This window comes from Oculina patagonica, chromosome 3 (assembly GCF_052425735.1).
Source record: "Oculina patagonica isolate OP01 chromosome 3, crgOcupat, whole genome shotgun sequence".
In the NCBI taxonomy this organism is placed as follows: Eukaryota; Metazoa; Cnidaria; class Anthozoa; order Scleractinia; family Oculinidae; genus Oculina; species Oculina patagonica.
This window is the reverse complement of record NC_135760.1, coordinates 18764673-18786199: the sequence shown is the minus strand read 5'-3', so window position 1 is coordinate 18786199 and position 21527 is coordinate 18764673. Positions and strand designations below refer to the sequence as shown.

Here is a 21527-nt window from a genome sequence, read left to right as displayed (position 1 = left end):
AGGAGAGCAATCAGAAAATAGCTTCTGAACTCGTAGACGTAGACGTAGTTTTATATACTTGCTATAGTTTAATTCTCGTGAAACATGCCGCTTTAAAGCAAGAAATAATTGTTAATGGTCGCCTTTATATTGAGACGCTGAGAACTTGTAATTGTGGCTATTATTTAAATCCATGGAGTAGTCGAATTATTGTAGCGAAATTACTGCTTTCATGGAAAACAGTTCGTCGCCGAAGCAATCTTTGCCGTTTCTAAAGCGGCGAATTCAGCGTGAAAATCAGGTGCCAGCTGCATTTGAGTGGAATGCGCTAAGCGTTTGGATTTCTGATTCCGCTGTAGCTAGTGAGTGGTTTCACATTTCTTGGAGTTTAAAACTACGGTTTGCTCTTGCCTAATAACACCTACGTATTTAATAAGCTTTTTAGCCACAACCTGGGATAACTCATCCAGGTAGTTTCATATCTTTCGTGGGTGCTTATCAGTTGTCTACATTGTATTAACCATTTAACTATCAATCAAGTTTAACGAAAACAATTAACTATTGAGCATAATAAATGCAGTCTTTTGATATGTGTATCTAACGGTTTGCGTTATAACCAAACCCGAAACAATATCGAATCCAGCCGAGATCTCTCGAATCTTCGAATTCTAGAATCTCCCGATAACTTGGACCCAGTCCTTTTGATTTTCTTCACTAAGTCGATCAAAGAAATTTCACCTCCGCGACAAACCTGTATGTTGCAACCGTCCTCGTACCTCTTAATTTACTTAAAAGTAACTTTACAAAAGACCACACAGCAAGAAGGGATTCCAAAAAAAACTCTTTTTCCCTCTATTGGTAGCAAACTCCCAATAGTTTTTGTGCCTCGCCTCACATTTATAATTCTATATTAATTAATAAATCCATTAATTAATTAATTAATTAATTAACTAATTATTGCTTTCCAAGAGCAAGAGGGAAATTGGAAAAGCAGTGGATCAAACAAAAAGGTACGTATTAACAAGGACATGGGGCTATGATTTAATGGGACTAGTCACGTTTTTACAACACCTGTGCTTTGATAGTTTGTTTTTATTACTCTACAATAGGGTGGTAGTAACAAAAATTAAATTAAACAAAGTCATAACGAGATCAGTGATTCCAGTTCTATGACCTAGGTAACATGAAATGCAGATAGCAAAGAAAAGTCACGAAGTTTACTAGTCATTGTTCATTGAATACCGTAAAATTCCTGTTATAAGCCCTGGGCTTATACAACTTCGTAAGGGGTTCTGGGTGGGCTTATAAGCGGAGGGGCTTATATCCGGGAGGGCTTATATGCGGAATAAAAAAAACGTTTCGAAACGAGCCATGGAGTACTGATCGAAATACGTTTTTAAGTTAAAAACGCATAATAAAGCAACATTTATCCATGTTCAGTACTGTTATCTGGCAGAGGGGGCTGATATCCGGGAGGGCTTATAATCGGATGTATTTTTTGTTTCCAGATAGATGGGCCTAAAACCGTGGAGGGGGGGGGGGGGCGTTATAAACGGGAGGGCTTATAACTGGAATTTTATGGTAACGCTTTTAAACAAAACTTTAGTTACTTAAAGGAACTTCAGTTTTAAGTAAGCTCGCCCCTTACCGTACTCCTCTCATCTCCTGCCCCCAGGCAGAATACGGTGATTGTCAACCTGATTGTGTCAAGAGTGAAGCTCTCGTTACGTACGATATTGCGCTCCAGCCTACAACACACTCATTCAAAAGTTTCCTATTTCACTGCAACAATCATCACATCGCATTAACTGATTAAGATTAGGGAAAAAGTTCGGCGACGCGTCAAGAGTCGGATAGTGGGAAAGGTTGGTCCAGCCATAATACCCTCAAGCAGAATGAACACCCACAACACACAACAGACTCCCCAGAAATATTCTACAAAAAAACAGCTGCACTTGAATAATGTCAATTTATTCATGATTAGCGGTACTTATATGCAACGTCGTTAATTTATGCAGTACATATAGTAAGAACTTCATTATTGTGTCAAAACATCCAGCATACTAATGTAGGCTAGATGATTTGACGCAATTATTAGCTTTTAACTGATTGGGCATAATGGAAAAAGTATCATAATTTGCCTCTATTGTTTCGCAGGATACCAATCCCATTTAAAAATTCAGTTGTTATTATAGTAGACAATAACATAATTGACAAAACAACTGCTATGAAAATATGTAAAATTGTATTTATATCATTTGCATACTGGCTTATTTTGTTGGGTTTCAAATTTCGCAGGGAATTTCCAGGATCGCTGAAGCTTAAGGTACGCCAAAATTAGCCAAAGACTGAACATACAGTGATGTTATGTCATTTTTTAAATGAAATCAATTTGCTTAAACCCAGTCCGAAGTCCTCAGTGAAATGCGATTCTGCTATTGCTAAGGTTTTGATGTTTCTTTCATTAATTGAGATTTGCATTGACCTTGTCGATTAATTTAATTAATTAAATTGAATTAATGTAAAATAAAATTAATTTCCTCTCCTTTTAGATACCACCATTATTCCATCTTCAAGGCGGCCTTTCTTCGGGGAGTTATGATGCAGCTGTTAGAAAACGAGAAATCTCAAGGGAGGTACGTCAGCTCCTTTTTAAAAATTTAACTGTTCTTAAAACGCCAGTAAGATGATTTATGTTTAGAGAAGAAATGACTGAATCCGATTATGGATTTATTGGACGAATATTTCAGTCGTGTCATTATTTCAAAATGGTTTAAGGTTTATGTCGAGGTTTTTGTCTTGCGGGATACACCTTCTTAGCTTGCAATATATTAACTATGTTTGGTCGCCCTTCAATCCTCATGATCAGAAGCATGGGCAATCAACAGTCTCTCTCCAAAATTTTATATTGTGTGAAACCCTCTCTAACTGCTGCAAAATCTTGCAAATCTTTTCCGGAGATGTGTAAATAAGGCCCTCGGCCATACGGTATATATCGTTGTGGCTTTCCCCACATCGCTTCCTACTCATCTGTAAAGGTGGCCTTTCCCCCTCCCTGGTTGACCAGCTGACTTTATAAAAAGAATAGTTGAGGTTTCAGTAGCAAGTAAAGGGTTTCTGGTAACGGGTGTGTATACTGACCGCACGCCCGGTCCCCAACTGATCAATGAAATCAATTTCACCTCCCACTGATCCCCCCCCCCCCCCGGCATAGTGGTTGACTTGCGGATGGTAAGTTAACGGGCTGGCGGGTTGCTTAATAGTTTTCTTTTTGTTTACTATTCGAAGTATTAAACCCTCGGACGTACAAGGGGGGAAGGGGGCAACGAGGGAGAGAGTGGCCCGTCAAGGTCTTTTTTGACAATTTTGACAAGGGGATTTGCGCTATGATGATGAAACTTTCATTAGCTATTTATTTATTCCTCGTGCAAATTTTGAATTGTCAACTATGTGATCATGATTTTTTTTAAATTGCAATGCCAACCACATAATTACACACAGGTTTGGCCAAATGTTGCAACCTTTAAAAACCTTTCTTAAGCAAAATTGCACTGAAAAGTCATGTATTTTTACATTTCATTAGAGTTTTGGCTTGGTTTTATATCAATTCCTGTTATTTTCTGACTTTCTAAGAAAATAGTGATCATAACCAACAGAATTTGTGTCATCTTTTAAAGCAAGCTCAGGACATTCTACTTAATGTAAATTAATTTTGCTTTGCCTTGAAAGAAGGAAAACCCCAATTCCTTGTACCACTGTGGGGGTATGAATTAGCTTGTACGTCCAAGGGCTAAGAAGTACGAATAATGTTTTATGGGAATTAGGCAACTTGTGAACACCACGGCCTATGGCCAAACTGCTTTTTTGTTTTTGGGTTCTCACTGCAAAGGGGGATTTTCAGTCATTTCAGCTGCTTGTCCAGACGAACAATCGTGTTAAACTTTAGATTGTATCTAAAATTAATATGACAACATAGCTTAGCGCTTTCAAATAAGGTGTAGATTCAATACATCAACAGGTGAATACGCCTTTCAAATATCAAACACGTGTCCCGGGACGATACGATCGAGTAGTTGGGGTATGTACAACTTTAACTGCTTTCTGTACAAGTTTTAAAGTAACCTGATCATAATTATTCCCCCTTGACTGAACAAAAACAGTAAAACCAATTCCAAATTGTACTCCTTATGAATACCTATTACTCTTTCTTCTGAAGTTCATACGAAGTTGTTTGATGATTTCCTAAGTTGGTGCAAAGTCAACCTTAAGGCTTGTGCAATTTTAGGACCTTAATTAATTACTCGTACCTATATACCATTAATTGTACTCGCCATTTTCTAAACGAGGTAGAAATGAATTTTTTTGTGAAGGACAAGAATATTAGTTATTTTCTTGTTTGTTTAGTATTAACGATAATTTTGCTTCAATGTTCGAAACTTTCACACCACTCGAGCCCTTGTGAATACTGACGAAAAGCTGGTTTGAAAATGATTCTTGTTTCCAGATTCAACTTTTGCCTTATAGCAAATATAGGCAGTCAACGGTTTTTACCATAAAATTTAATATGAACCAAATAATAAATATGTATTTTAATTGATCTGATTATTGTTTTCCAAGAGGGTAGGTAAAAGAACAGTAGAACAGCCGAGAGATCTATGGTAGGTATTACCAATTATTTGAAATATTTAAATGTATTTCCGTAAGCTTGATTGTCGACTTTTTGTCCAACCCTTTTCAAACGTGACATGAAAAGTGCAAATGAACCAAATATAGAATGAACAAAAAGAGAAGTAAAAACAATTGAAAGTTATGAATGGAAGTCGTAATCCTGCATGATGAATGGGATGAAATAAATTAAAACAAAAAGTAAATACAGTCAAATCTCTGTAAGGGCCTGTTTATATGGAGGAGAGTTGTCCCTGGTAGGAGGGTTACCCTCCATACCGAGCCATCTTTTGCCAAGCGTTTAGATGAGAAAGTTGTCCCTGTTGACCGAGCCAAAACTTGGCCTTCTCGGTTCAAAAGACTGGCGAGAGTTGTTTGAAACATCTATTATGGCTGCTTTTTCTAAAATCAGGAACGCTGAATTGTCGTCCAAGACCATTTTTTGGACTAATTTACCGCCGACTTCGATTTCAATTTATCTGCAATTTTGTTTTTGCGGATTTTAGCGATTGCGCATGTTCCGTATGTGTCAGCTTGTCCCTGGTAAGCGAGGCAAAAATAACCAAACTGTTTATATGGAGAAAAAGTTGGCTCGCTCCCCAGGGTCACCCTACCTTCAAAGCGAGTGACCCTCCACCCAGGGCCACCCTACCCCCCGAGCCAACTCTGCAATTTCTCATGTAAACGGTTGGCAGCTATTTATAAAGAAACGTATGAAAAGCTCTCTCGCCCGGGGTGGCTCGGTATGGAGGGTAACCCTCCTACCAGGGACAACTCTCCTCCATATAAACAGGCCCTATAGCGGTCTCCCTCTATAAAGCGATTACTTAACAAATTCCTGGAAATCGCTCCCATATTTACTGTAAATTAGACCTCGATTAGGCAGACTCGGTCACCGTTTAGACTTCCTAATTACTGGCAGTTTTATTTTATTTTATTTTTTCTGTTTTGGAAGAAACTAAAAAGAAAATCGTAGGTCTTGGATGCCCGTTAACAGCGGTGCAGAGATGTCGTGAGTCATTTTTGAATTAGTCCATGACCATTACTTATACTTGTTATTACAAAAAGTGTTATAATTGTGCACATGATCACTTATTAACAACGGGACTTAAACTTCGCAGGAAAGGGCTCTCCGACTTGAGCAATAAGGTAAGTCATAAGCTATAAATATTGCATTTATATTATTTTTTCATTCCGCAATAATAACTTATGCTGTACGAAATAAGTTGTCACAATGCTGGAGTAATTTGAAAGACGAGAAAAAATTGTTGCTGATTTTTTATTTTGCTAGAATTTTGGAAATTTCGTGCATTGTAAGTTTCTCAAAACATTATAAAATACAAAACTGATTGGCCAATACTTCCGAAATTCGTATGTGTTATAGCTACGGTGCTCCTGGTTTTCATCTAAACCTTCCTCTTTGAAGAAATAGTATATAGAATATTAAATGCATTTTTTTACAATCGACAATATTGCAAAGGATATATTTCGGGTAAGGTAAAAGAGTCTACGTCTCGTGTGTAAAATTGTTTTCAAAAAATGGTAACACATGTCAAAAGCCATATCGCTTGGATTTAAATAAGATTTTAAAGTTAAAATTTAGCAAGAAATTCTGATGGAAGGTAAATTTTTATCTTCAGCATTTTAGGATCGTTTCGTTTGAAGATACTTAGATACGCCAAATCCTTGGGTATCATTCTGTTCTGCTGTAGCTGGAGTTGGATATTACTTTTTACTTAAATATCTTTTTGTATTTAAACAAGCTATTTAATCCTACTCAACCACTCCACTCGGGAGGGAGTTTATACAGATCTGCAGCTTTCTGTAAAGAGGAATATCGAGAAAGGTGCCTCAGTTCTTTGTAAAAATTATTCTGTCCAGTAATATCATTTTATGTCCGAAGAAGAAGTGGCTAAATCACTCAGGAAAAAATTTAGTAAGTGATTTTTTCTATAGTGCCATCAGTTAAAAGAGCTTACGTGTAGGGTTAACCCGTAAAAACCCGCGAGTAAAAACCTAATTTTTTCATATGTTTTCGCCTTTTTAAATGCCAGTAAGATGGGTTTATCTGACTGACTGACTGACTGACTGGCTGACTGACTGACCGATCGACCGACCGACCGACCGACCGACCGCCCGACTGACTGACTGACCGGCCGACCGACCGACCGACCGACCGACCGACCGACCGACCCACCGACCGACGCACCGACCGACCGACCGACCGACCGACCGACCGACCGACCGACCGACCGACCGACCGACCGCCAACCGACCGACCCACCGACCGACCCACCGACCGACCCACCGACCGACCCACCGACCGACCGTCCGACCGACTACTAAGTTGCTGAGCAAGCTGGTCAGTTGGCTTTTTTTTGCTTTATTGTTTCCTTGGTGACTTATTCTTATTTCACTTGCATTAGAATAAAGGCAGAGAGCTAGACGAGGAAGGAAAAAAGAAGGTTAGTTTCTTTACCGGTTTTTAATTTTGTTAGTGAGTAATAATTTGATTTACAGAGTCGATAATTAAATTACCTTCTTATTGTAATTGTTTATCTTCATTACTCCGCTTTTTATTTTTCCAGCACTGTTTAATTTACATCAGTCGAAATTACACTAAAGATATTAGTAAACTGTTCTTAATTTCCTTTTTGATAATTGTTTGTTTGTTTGTATCCTAATATTTTTTCGTAGTGATATATGCTTGTTTTGTATTTCAATACTCCTTTTTTTTTAATATGATATGATATGATATGATATGATATGATATGATATCATATCATATCATATGATATGATATCATATGATATGATATATAGAGGATATTACATGGTTGCGCGGAGATATGAAATTTATCTTCGAGTGTTCAAATCGATATCTCACGAGTGAGCGCAGAGAACGAGTGGGATATCGATTTGAACACTCGAAGATAAATTTCATATCTCCAAGCAACCATGTAATATTCTGTTTATTATACATGTATAAACCTACGATTTGCGAAGATTGCCGACCATTTTCCGCAGATTTCCGAAGATTTGTAAAATGTTGTCCGAAGGTCGCACGAATGTTTCCGAACATTTTCCGAAGTTTTCCGAAAATTTCCGAAGATTGCCGAAGATTGCTGAGCAAGGTCCGAAGATGTTTCGACTTAATATCGATTTACTTTGGCTCATTCAGCATTGAAACAGGGCAAACTTGTGAGAAAATGTTTCGAAATCGATATCTTCACGTGTGAAAATAACATGTTATTTTCACGTGTGAAGATATGATTTTTTCGCGCGAAAGATTTCCTGGTATTTTACTGATGTTTATATAATAAGATATGATATGATATGATATGATATGGGTAAAATATCAGAATATCCGAGCTTGCTCGTATGGAATTGGAAATAACTAAGCTTCCCTGGTAAGTACAAACAATAGTAATGAAATTGCTCGATCATTCCCCCCCCCCCCCCCCCCTGGGGAAGTTAGGGTTTGTTGACACGGTTATGGTGTTAACATTTTGCACACATTAACACGGTGACCGTGTCACGATGACCGTGTCACCGAAACACGATGACCGTGTCTTAACACGCTGCTTTGTTTTTAGCGTGAAAGAAAAACGATAGCTTTGCTACTAATGAGGAAAACGGAGCTACCGTGTTGAGACAGTACACACATCTTTTGTTTAAACGTGCAAAAGGAGGCAGCGTGGCCGAGTGGTTAGAGCGCCGGACTTGAAATCTGGAGGTCCCGGGTTCAAGTCCCGTTCTGACCACTACCTGGATTTGCTGTCGGTCGTCCCGAGTTCAAATCCTCGGTCATGCTTGTAAATAGCCAACTGGTCTGCCTCCTGCCAGTTGGGATTTTTAACCATGTTATGTTTATTTAATATATTATATTTGTTCAGTATTTGTTTCATATACACGGCCCCACAAGCTTCTAGCTTTAAACACAAACCGTGTATAAATAAAGTTGCTTTACTTTTACTTTTACTTTTACGTGCCGTGCGCGTGCGTTCACCTTTTTCCCTGTTTTCCCATGGAGGGTCGCAAATAGTACATTCAACGTAATTACAAACATATTGCGTTCCAAAAGGTCCAGCTAAACCATGCGGGAGAGAGTTATACGTCCGGAACTTTTTATTATTGGAAAAGAGGAATCTCGAGAAGAAGAGGTACCTCAGTTATCCTGTTTAGTAAGAACACTCGAAGATAAATTTCATATCTCCGCGATACTATGTATTATCTTCTATTTAACAAAATTCATGTCCTTCCTTTTCTATCATCATCAGGGCGCGTATCACGGAGCTTTTACAAAAAGAGGGGTCCAAAAAAAGGTATCTTCAGTTATTTGTAGAGTTAAACTGTTTATTGAATGGTACTGAAATGATTTTATATTTAGCGAAAAATTAATGGCTAAATCAGTTAGAATGTAGCATGGGTAGCCCTTTTTTCTGTAGCGCTTTTGGTTAAAGAAGGTCACTTGCAGCACCCTACCCAGTTAACAGCAATACAACTTAGTCAAAAACTTTTCCTACTCTTCAGCGGCGTCGGCCATACCAACATAGTAGCAGCAGTAGAAGTAGAAGTAGCAATACAGCAGCAGCAGCAGTGGCCCTAGCAGTTCATTGGCAGTAGCAGTAACTGTAGCAGTAGCAGTAATTGTAGTAGCAGCAGTAGCCGTAGCAGTAGCAGTAGCAGTAGCAGTAGCAGTAGCAGTAGCAGTAGCAGTAGCAGTAGCAGTAGCAGTAGCAGTAGCAGTAGCAGTAGCAGTAGCAGTAGCAGTAGCAGTAGCAGTAGCAGTAGCAGTAGCAGACAGCAGCAGCAGAAGTAGGAGTAGCAGTAGCAGTAGCAGTAGCAGTGGCAGTAGCAGTAGCAGTAGCAGCAACAGCAGTAGTAGAAACGGTAGCGTAGCGGTAGTGGTAGTGGCAGTGATAGTAGTAGCAACTTTATTTATAGAGGGTAGTAAGTGACAGATATAAAACTGATAAAATGTGGCCTTCATCCTATAAATTTACAAAATTAAATATATTTAATATATCTAAAAACAATTTATCTAAAAAATATTTTTCAGGGTAACTAAAAGAAGTGTGCTCTAATTTGCGTAATTTAACGGGGATACTGTGCCATAATCTTGTTTCTAGTTACCTGGAAGGTCTTTCCCCATCTGTTTCTCTGTTGTATCGAGCGCGCGCTAGATTATATTTAAGACAGTGACTGGTCCTGGAGGTCGTCCTGTTTTGAGGGTCTGAGTTTGGCATCAATCATAGAGTGACTTTGTTACTGTATTATACACTGTAATTTATTTTATAAAATGCCAGTTCATGGCTTGCTTTTTGCTTTATTGTTTCCTTGTTGACTTATATTAACTTCATTTGCATTAGAATAAAAGAAAAAATAAAGGCAAAAAGCATCGCAATGGAGATAAAAAGAAGGTTAGTTTTTTCATCGGTTTTATTTTTGTGAGTTAGCAATAATTTGATTCATAGAGTCAATAATTAAATCACCTACTTACGGTTGTTTATCTTCGCTTCTCCTTCCGTACATTTCCCTGCACTGTTTTAATTTACGTCAGCCGCAATAACATTGAAAAGATTAGCGTACAGTGCCCGAGGGAGGGGGGGGGGGGGTACTCAAAAAAGTTTTGTACGGGGAGGCTCCGCCCCGAGCTCTTACCCCTTACCCTTTTATATACCATTTTGCCAGAAATTGTGCCCCTTTCATATACTTTTTAATGAAAAAAGGTACCCTTTCAAATACCTGAAAGTCATGGTATGGACTTAAAACATGACGTTTTCTTGTCATTTTCAAATAGCACTTAATAAATTGAAATAATACAGCCATAAATTGCATCTGTTCGAAATATTTTAATTAAAGGCCCTTTCAAAAACCTAAATGACAGATTTCTATACCCTTTCGTATACCTAAACTTGTGAAATCCCTATATAGCTACCCTTTTATATACCTGAAGCCTGAAAAAGGTACCCCTTATAGGCCATTATAGGGAGTGCCCCCCCCCCCCCCCCCGGGGTACAGTGTTCTTAATTTGTTTCCTAATATTTGTTTGTTTTGTTTCCTCATTGTTGTGTTGTTGGTTTTGTATTTTACCAGTTTCATACTTAAATTCTTAGTGTAATTCGGTATGTGTTATTGTTAGGGTGATCAGTGCTTGTCATGATAAAACAACGGTTTGTAACTGAACTTACAGCTATTATGAAGGAATTGCTATTTGATTTATTGTTTGGTTTCTGTACTTCTGTGGCAAATCACACAACTTCTAGTCAGAACAATTTGTGGTTAATATACACGAGGGACGTTTTAAAACATTTTTCAAATGTGCACGAGCTTTTGTGCTTATTCAGGTAGCAAACTTCCACAGCATTACTCGTACCTGTTAATAAAGATCTTTCTTTATAGTACATTCAACTAAATTGCAAACATATTGCGCTCTAAAAGGTCCAGCTAAGGACCTGTTTACATGATTTCGAGATGACTTTCATTCCGGAACGAGTTCATTCCATCCCCATACATTTCTCTGTATCTGTTTACATGATGCCGAGACGAAATTCAAGTCATTCCGGAATGAGTTCATTCCGGTTTTCATTCCGGAATGAAAGTTGCGTTCTGGAATGACATTTCATTCTGGTATCATGTAAACACAGAACAAATTTCGTTCCGAGATGAAATCGCATCTCATGAAAGCGCATACGTAGGCCACAGTTTGAATTCAGAGCGAAAAAACGTAACAGCATTTACTGTTTAGCCCAAAGAAGCAGCTCTTTGGTCAAATTGCTCGTTAAAATTGCATATATGGCCATTAATGGGCACAATAACATGATTGCGCGTAACATGCGCCATCTTGTTTTCATCTCGCGCGAAAGCCGCGCACGTGAAAAAGCCTTTGGTTGAACCGGTCGACTCTGTCATGTGAATGCAGAAAGAACTTCATTCCGGAACGAAACTCGTTCCGGAATGAAAGTCATTCCGGAATCATGTAAACAGGCCCTAAGTCAGACATTCTTGATTTTCACGTGACGTCATAAAATTTCTAAAATCCAGAATCGACCCTGAGTCTTTATCCTTCGCTACCTATTAGACGTCCTTAATATATATCTTGTTGAAGGTTTTCATCTCGATAGCGTCCGCCTTCTTCAAGATATAGCATTTTGAATTTCGGATTTTCGAGCCAACACGACATCAAGATGGCCGTTAGAAGGCTGTCACGTATGCTTAAAACAACAATTGTATCTGAACTGAATTGAGGTTTTTGCGAGTGTCTATGTGAATGTTTACTTGCTCATGAGGGTGAATCGACCGCCTTTTATAGCAGAAGTGAGTGTCATGTGTTTTCACTGATTCCCGGCCGCCATGTTCGTGCCCCTCGGTACGGGCAGCAACATCTCGTTTCAATACTGTACCTTCTTAATTTATGTGAAACACTTTGACGGATAACTCGAGTACGGAATACCGTATAGACTTGAGACTTAGGCCAGTAGACTATCTAGTAATTTTCTACAACATGTAAAATTCCTAAAAAATTTTAACTCAATAGCTTTGGATTTTTTCTGCACGTGACAGTGAAAATCAGCAACTGATTCAGATTTCATTTCGTTTCTTGTATTTTCCTTTAGCTTTTGAAGTACTACCTCATTCGCAACAACGAAACAACTGTCGGCCAATTTCCATTTTCTTCAAACTCAGTTGCCGCGTTCTGTCGGGTTCCCGCGCCGTTGTCATAGAAACACGACAGGCACTTCTATACGATACCATTTGCATGAGATCAATTGTAATGCTTTAGATCAATCAGAATCGATTAATTGTGTTAAGTGTACTATAAGAGATTTAAAATGGGATATGTTAATCAGACTGAAACGGACGGATTGAAAAAAACTTACAATGCTAACATATAATCTTCTATCTCGACCGGAAACACCCTAATGTATATTTGAAAATGTTGTTAAGAAAAGAGCTGAAAACCGCCATTTATGCTAAATATTTTTCATTCTTTTTCCTGTAACGATTGTTCATTTTGATTACTTACAATAGGCAAAGACAACCACCCAGCCAATGACAACCACCGAGCAAATGACGGCCTTTCAAGTGAGTGTTATTTTTGGTTGTCTATTAGTTTTAAGTGTTGTGAAGATTCTTGATTGATGTTAACTACTTTGCTAGCGTACAATGCTCACTTATGATGCTTGTTTGTTTGTTTGTTTGTTCGTTTGTTTCGCTAAATAGTTAACAGTCAGACTGAAATTTGCAGTGGTGATTAGCATCAATCTTTTCTTTGGTATTTGTGCCAAATTTCTGTTGAGTCAAATACATAAATGGAATTTGTCAATGTTGCCCCGTTCGCCCAGAAAATTCTTACTAAATATGTTAAGATTAGGATTGTAACAATATGACCAACAAAGTTTTTTTAATGAAGAGCTTTAATTAAATGTGTTAACAGGCGACTATGGCAAAGTCACCGCCACCTGCCGGTATCCCAGGCCAATACCACCATCTCTTTGGGGTATGTACAGCAACTACTCTTCATACAAGTATTTAATTTTGCAGTTAACGCCGCATTGAAAGTCTCTAAATTTGGAAGCACCATCTCTCGTAACTTTGTATGCCTGATAGCTAAGATAATTTTCGGTTGGAAGAATAAATGGTTAAATCAGAGTATATTTTTGGCGGAAAATATGGATGTCAAACAATTAGTATAGTACACTCAACAAAATTACTAGGTTTTGATTGGACGAGAGCAGTACAATTATTTCCGAAGTTGACCCAAATATTTCCAATGATTTTCGAATTTGAAACGAACTTCCAAAGATTTTTTTGATGTTAGCTTGACACTAAGAGTTAAAACGGTTACCGTTCCGAATCGTAATTTTGTTGAGTATACTTAAATAACTCGTGATGTTTGAAAGGCCCCAAATTGCACTCGCCTTTAACATCACTCGTACATAGTAATCACGAATTGTTCTCGAGGTCGTGCGATTTTTTTATACTTCTACGTGAAATAACTTTTTTTGGGAAGTTTTATTGTCTTACTTGTACTGGGGTCAAAAAATAACAAACGGTTGTGCAAATGTGTATTCTACTGGAGGAATATTTATACTTAGGAATTTGTTTTCTCGAAGTTTAATAGTCTCCCTGGTCATCAACTGCGCTTAAGAAATTCTAACAGCGATGGTACTCAGGCTACTAATTATGCTGATTTTAGAAGAGACATTAACAAAATACTATAACTATAGTATAGTACTACTAATAATGGTAAAAACTTTCGTTCTAACTCGCAACTAGCTATAAGGCTAAAAATAAACTATTTTTACCCAAGCCCACAAAGTGAGAGAAAGTTCCTTTAAGCGTTCTTTTAAAATTCCCACACATTGAAAATTCCAATTATTGGAGCTCCTCAACCCTACCCCTGGAGCTACATGTAACTATCATATGGTTTTATACGTTACATGTCATTTCTGACGGAAAGCTATAATTTTTTGATTGACTTCTTTACTATTGTTTTCTTAGAGGGAAAAAGAAATACCAGAGGAGGAATATCTAGGGTACGTACAAACAATTGCATAGGACTATGATCTAAGGCAGCTCTTAATGGTCTAGTTGTAAATTGATGGATTAATGCTATCACCAATATCGGTTCAAAATGCCGAATTACTGGTAACAAAACGTGTTCGTCTACTTTATATGACATGTGTTTGAGAATCATGATGAAACTCACAAAGAGGATCGGTATTTTCGTTTTATCACGTCAGATTCTATCTATTTTAAATATTGTAAAGCGACACGAGCCCTTGAATATGGCGCCATGGAAATGCTTTCATTATTATTACCGTATTTTCTCGATTAAACGCCGGGCCCCGAATAAACGCCGGGTCTCCAAGTTGTATTTGAAAATCAACCCCTTAGACAATTATTAAAGGTTGAATATGCTTTAAAAATAATGTCTCATTATATAGCTGTCAAAAATAATGAATAAAAATCATTTCTTAGAAACATAGGGCTTGAAAAAACTCCTGAATTCAAATAAACGCCGGCCCTATAGGGCCAAGTTTGAAATAAACGCCGGGGGCGTTTAATCGAGAAAATACGGTATTTTATTGATCACAGTCGGCATATTAAACCTCACCGAACATTTTAAGAACATGTTGATCATTTTTCAGGCTTGATTGCTGCAACACTCGCATTTATAAACTTCTGAAATGACGCAAGGGGGGAGTGTCATAATATAACGTTGGTACTACACTATTGCGGGTCGTTATTTTAGTATACGAAGGTCATGAACAAAAACACCTGGTTGAGAAGTGTTTTAAATTTGGTTAAAAAAATTGCTGCTAATACTGTTTGCATTTTCTACAGGGGAACTTCAAGATCTTCAAAACGTCAGGTAGGCCAAAACTAACAGCAGTACGTCTTTGATTTTGTTTTTATAACCTCTCCAATAGAGTCAATAAAGAATAGAAGCGCATAATGCACCACGAGTTTTCTTTTGCATCATTGGTCAAAACAGATCATGTGGAACACTAGCATTACAAGCATCACATTTCTAACCAATACTGGATTCATGAAAGCATTGGCATTATAAAGGCGGAAATTTATCTATTGCGTCATTGGTCAAAGTAGTTCAAATGCAGTACCCTACCTGTCAATCATTACGCGAAAATGTCCAGTTTAAAATAAAAACTTCCTAGTTTTTTTAAACAAACGTGTGGAATTCGCTATCTGCCTGTGCTCAGTACCAGCAACAATCACGGAACTGATAGTTACCGACTAATCGTTAAATAATAATTTAAAGGAGAAACGGTTTAGTTGAAGTCAGTCTAAGGTGACAGATTTCGTTTCATTGAAATATATCGTCTACAAAGAACGTTCGAACATTTTACCTGACAAAAAAAAACAACAACTTTTTCATTCTTTCACTCTTGAATGTGATTTTACTTGGCCAAGCTTAGCCAGGCTTGTGTTGTCATTTCTTGAATCACGTGAACGTCTGAAAAAGCAAATTGTTTGTTGACCAGTTTTTGTCTCCTTTCGAATTTGTTGTGGTTAGCTGCGTTTCCGTGTTTTTTGTCATAGTAATATTTTAGGTTCTTTCTGGCAAACTGGAAACTAACATCGTCAAGTGGTCTTGATTCGTAATAGGCAAAGAGAACAACCCAGCCAAAGACAACCACCGAGCCAAGGACGACCACTGGGCCAAAGACAGCCACTGAGCCAAGGACAACAACTGAGCCAAGGACAACCACTGAGCCAAGGACAACAACTGAGCCAAGGACAACCACTGAGCCAAGGACAACAACTGAGCCAAGGAAGACCACTGGACCAAAGACAACCACTGAGCCAACTGCAACCACTGAGCCAAGGACAACAACTGAGCCAAGGACAACCACTGAGCCAAGAAAGACCACTGAGCCAAGGACAACCACCGAGCCAAAGACAGCCACTGAGCCAAGGACAACCACTGAGCCAAGGACAACAACTGAGCCAAGGACAACAACTGAGCCAAGGACGACCACTGAGCCAAGGACAACAACTGAGCCAAGGACAACAACTGAGCCAAGGACAACAACTGAGCCAAGGACAACAACTGAGCCAAGGACGACCACTGAGCCAAGGACGACCACTGAGCCAAGGACGACAACTGAGCCAAGGACAACAACTGAGCTAAGGACAACAACTGAGCCAAGGAAGACCACTGGACCAAAGACAACCACTGAGCCAACTGCAACCACTGAGCCAAGGACAACAACTGAGCCAACGACGACAACTGAGCCAAGGACAACCACCGAGCCAAAGACAACCACCGAACCAATGACAACCACCGAGCCAATGACAACCACCGAGCCAATGACGACCACCGAGCAAATGACAACCACTGAACCAATGACAACCACCGAGCCAATGACAACCACTGAGCCAATGACAACCACCGAGCCAATGACAACCACTGAACCAATGACAACCACTGAGCCAATGACAACCACTGAGCCAATGACAACCAATGAGCCAATGACAACCACTGAACCAATGACAACCACTGAACCAATGACAACCACAGGACCAATGACAACCACTGAACCAAGGACAACAACTGAGCCAATGATGACCACCGAGCCAATGGCGACCACTGAACCAATGACAACCAATGAGCCAATGACAACCACTGAACCAATGACAACCACTGAACCAATGACAACCACCGAGCCAATGACAACCACCGAGCCAATGACGACCACCCAGGCAGTGCCAACTACCCAGCGAATGTCAACCACCCAGCCAACGACAAACCCCGAGCCAATGACAGCCTTTCATCAATCAGGCGAATATATGTCCGCACTTTATGGAAAAAGGGGAATTTCAAGAAAGGTACCTGATTAGTTCGTTGTAAAGATTTAAGTGTCTATTAAAAAGTACTATACATCACATTAAGGACGGTGCCTACTAATAACAAAGTGTTTTTGCCCGGTCGATGACTATGCAAGAAATGTAGACTTTACCAAGGCCAAGGGCTACTGAAATTTAAAAAGAAAATTGGGGGTAGCCACGCAAATTTTCGAGATAATTAGCTTTGAAATCTGGAAAAAAGTGCTGACGTGGCATTTTAAAATAAAGTAAATCTAAATACAATCTCCTTGCAAATTTCATTTGAAATTGGTTTTTCATGAACAAAATCAAAATTAAATATAACAATCTTTACAAAAACTAACATAAAATGCCTTCGGAACTGCGTGATCCACGTTTTTATTAACAAAATAATTGCGTTTGAGCCATTTTTGACTCTAGCAGCTCTCACTTGCACGGCCAGAAAATGGGCCTAATTTTTTTTTCACTTAATGAAAAATTAAACATGTGCTCTATAGACTTACCACTTACATTTTATAAAATAAAAATTAGGGGTCACCACGCGTTTTAAAAAGTTATACCAGTTGTTTTCAGGTTCTATGAAATCGCTTTTGGGGTCGGTTACATTTTTCCTATCCCCTCCCTAGCGAGTTGAATGTTTGCATCTCGCGCGCGCACTACGCCATTTGTCACGGTTAGCAGTTTTCGGGCAACGTTTTAGCGCTTAGCGATTTGTTTTTAACTTTTAATGTGAGCCATTTCAGTGGTTAGCGGTCAATGGTTACTGATATGTTGCTTTTCCGCTGTTCCTGGCTTAGGATATGTCCATAAACTGGATTTCGTCGCAGAGAAAACTTTCTTGATTTTTACTCGCGCGCTTGTTCGCGTAGTTGAATTCGTCATTTTGACCGAGCAAATTAATTAAAAGCGCGCGCGCCCAGTGTGATCGATGCTTTGCGTGATGCGCAGAACAGGTGCGCAGTAGCAATAGGAGGCACCGTCCTTAAAGGGAGTCAGATAGCGTAGCTGAGTAAATTAGGGCACTGGCCGGTGCTGCGATTCATTGAACTCGGGGCCAAGCCCTCCTCCCTGTCACTTTATGGATACGTTTTTGATAGTCCAGAGTTCAACTTCTTGGTCACGCTGCTTATACCACAAACTGTTTACCTCCTGCCAGTTGGACTATTTAACCATTTTATGTTTATCTGTGGAATGTTTTCGTATGTTCGAGAGGCACGCCTGGAAACCAGGTAGCTCAATGAAGCTTGAAGCTAAAAACGTGAACACTTAAATCACTTCGTTTTTTTCGAAAAGTCAGGGGTGAATCCAAACCTTGAACTTAGGAGGGGGCTTTTTTGTGTGTGTGCACACCCAAAACATTTTTAGTGGGGGAGTCATGAAAATGCTTTTTAATTAAACTAAGGAGGGGCCCCGGGATTTCCGATGGATCCGCCACTGAATATACTATGATGCTTGCTTTGTTTGTTTGTGTGTTGGATGGTTCTTTCGTGACACAAGTAAACGCGCTGATGTCTCTGAAAAAAACCATTTAGCTGAATGACTAGAAGCTGTTAGCTAGCTACGCTTATTGGTTGAATGGTTGTTTTCTTAAATCCCACCATTTTATCTTCATTCGTTTGCTTTAGAGATTTGAATTTTGTTGATTTTTTAATATCAGCTAGCAGTGATTGCCAGAATCATATCTTGTTTATTTATATTAATTTGCATTAGGAAAAAGACAAAAAACACAATAAGGATACTCAAGCGAAGGTGAGTTTAATTTTATTGTAATTGCTAATAGTTTGTAAACAATTAATGGAATTTACAATACTTTCCGATTGAGTGTTGTAAAACCAAAACCAAAGTTATCACTTTGGTCATTTTTGCATTTTACCTTGGCAAATAAGTGTATGCGGTGTGTGGTTCATTTAAAATATGAATTTTCACTTAATTTAAATTTGAATTAGGAAACAGCTAAACACCCCGATAAGGGAGCTCCAGTGGAGGTAAGTCCATTATACATAACTATTAAGAGCCAGATCCTCGAAGCCATCACCAATTTAAATTTTATTGATTTGCATTAGAAAAAAGGCAGAAAACACGACAAGGGAGCTCAAGTGGAGGTGAGTTATTTCCTCCTTCGACCAAACAACGGTACCGCTAATAATGAAACTATTATATAGATATATTTTCGATAGAGAGATTTTCTTCTGTATCCTTTCTTGCCAAAGAACTTCTTTACGCCGTTCAGTTTTATTTGGAAATCACGGAGTCAAGTACTCCACCCTTGCCACTGCACGAATGTGTCCTTGGTAGCCAAGTCACGCTTTGTAAATAGCCAGCAGGTCCGGTTCCCTCCTGTCAGTCTGTTTTATTATCTGTTTGAGTGGCATGCCTGCAAACCAGCTAGCTCATTGTAGCTCAAAGCTGAGTGCAGGTCTCATTGTATTGTATGGAAGTTCAACTGTATGGCTAGTTAGTTGGCTGACTTCTGGTTGGTTGGTTGCTGGCTGGCTGGCTGGCTAGTTTGTTTAGTTTTGTTTTTTGTTGTTTTGTTTGTTTTTCATTGATTTGTTGTTCCCTCTTTTCAACTTTATTTGCATAAGAGAAAAGGCAAAGGACGTCGTAAAGGAGGTCGAAAGGAGGTGGGTTTTGGAATCTTTTGGTTTTAATTCTGATCTCATTATTGCTAATATAGTCAGAGTCACAAATTCTATCATTAGGTTACCTCGTATCGTCATCCAATTTATGCGGTCTTATACAAACACTGCAACTGCAAAGCTCCATTATGCGCTAATTTCTTTGTCATGTTTTTTGTTCTTCATGTTACTGGAAATTACATTCTGTAATGGGGCTTTTATTTATTAGTGCATGGCGGTTGGCAAGGTTGTGGGGGCGTTACGTTATTTTGAAAAGCTAAGTGGAGGCTACAGAAAGTTATGAGCAAAAAGTTAAAAAATGAAATAAAAAAACAGGATGAATTAGACTGAGAACATGTTTACTAAATATTTTTTCTTATATCAATAATATTAACCAAGCCTTTTCTTCTTTGAACAATAGCTACCGCCTGCACACCATTTATATAGGAAACATGATACTGGTACAAAGTCTAATTAGGGATTAGTTGTCCTGCTCATGAACCGTAATTGTACTATGAAAAAAAAAATGTGGTCTACACACAAAATTGAAACAGACAGATTGACACAGTCACATGATCATACGATCCTTTGGGCTGGATTTCTCGATTGGAAACTGTCTTGCATATATTTGAAAATGTTAACAACGTCCTTTAAAGTGTCTATCCAGCCTACAGGTTTTTTGTGGTTTTTGTATCTCTTTAATGCATAAACAAGTATTCTAAAAGAAATTTATGGATTCCACCACTTTTTCGCTGCAAAATCGAGCTTTAAAGTTCCTGCTTCGGCCACGCCCAAAGAAGTTGACCGCGTGATCGAGAATTGGTGATGAGTGACGTCATATCAGGAACCGCTCGAATCGTTTGCATTTGTTTATTTGCTTGACAGCCACAACATAAGGTTTGTTTTTCCCAAGAATTCTTCGAGTTTGGATGGAATACTCACATGACAGCGATTTCTTATCTGAAGAAGACGTGACAAGCAGTTCATCTGATTCGAACGAAGAGATCGATTCCGGAGAACTCGAATCGTTCGCTTGCACTGCAGTAGAAGATAAGAGTAACAAAGAAGAACGCGCTTACTCTCGAGAACCTCTAGCGGACGATGCATGGATAGAAGAATATAATCGAGAGAAGCAACTTATTGAAGAGAGGGAACGAAAATTACAAAACCAGCTTAACAGAGTCGTGGAATTAGACACATACCGGTATATAGATACTTTTTCCAAACACTCACTCCGCGCGTTAAATTTGCATTTTGTACGCAAACTCCAGAAAGCTTTGAATGGAAACTTGACGCGTCGCGAAACCTACAACGACGGACGGAAATGGATCTGCATTCTCAGGCCGTATACCTTTTAATTTTCATTACAGATGTGAAACGAAAATGAAAACAATATAACGAATAGACTGTAAGCACTATTATTCCCGAAAATTGCCCTTGAATCGAAACTTGTCGCGTCGGTAGATTTGCGTATGTTGCAAATAAATGTGCCCTTAGTTGATACGCAAAAGATTGATATTAATAAACATGTTTATTACTTTTATTAGTCCTTCTTATAACAGCTTATTAAAATACGAGCTACTTTAGTCCTTCTTGTTACAGCCTAATAAAAATACAAGCGACTTTTCACGCGTTTAGAAATAGTCCATCAGCTAGTGGGGTTGTATGGCTCACTTAAGGGGAACAAACGAAACTTGTCTAATATTACTTTTTGACTATTAAGCATCATAAAAATGTGTGATAGCAAGGATAAAACGGTAGCTTTCACTGTGTAAATCGAATTTGAAATTTGCTCTCATATCCTTCTTTTGGCCGCCATCTTGGATTTTAAAACAAAAATCCTTAATTTTTTTTATTCGTTCTTAAATACTTACTGATTTTTTGCTTAGATATATATTTGAGAGGTACT

General features: G+C 38.6%; 1 protein-coding gene across 1 annotated transcript in view; it reads left to right on the top strand.

Annotated features, from left to right (window-relative positions):
• LOC144647535 (uncharacterized) overlaps positions 1-21527 on the top strand; it is a 58361-nt gene that overhangs the window by 408 nt on the left and 36426 nt on the right. The window contains exons 2-17 of the mRNA XM_078507332.1: positions 949-989; positions 2278-2305; positions 2532-2615; positions 3998-4057; positions 4597-4637; positions 5766-5793; positions 7071-7109; positions 8924-8968; positions 10016-10066; positions 12678-12731; positions 13084-13146; positions 14151-14185; positions 14997-15024; positions 15780-17003; positions 18711-18749; positions 19064-19102. Of these exons, the coding sequence (XP_078363458.1) occupies positions 949-989; positions 2278-2305; positions 2532-2615; positions 3998-4057; positions 4597-4637; positions 5766-5793; positions 7071-7109; positions 8924-8968; positions 10016-10066; positions 12678-12731; positions 13084-13146; positions 14151-14185; positions 14997-15024; positions 15780-17003; positions 18711-18749; positions 19064-19102 (1899 nt within the window). The remainder of the gene's footprint in view (positions 1-948; positions 990-2277; positions 2306-2531; positions 2616-3997; positions 4058-4596; positions 4638-5765; positions 5794-7070; positions 7110-8923; positions 8969-10015; positions 10067-12677; positions 12732-13083; positions 13147-14150; positions 14186-14996; positions 15025-15779; positions 17004-18710; positions 18750-19063; positions 19103-21527) is intronic.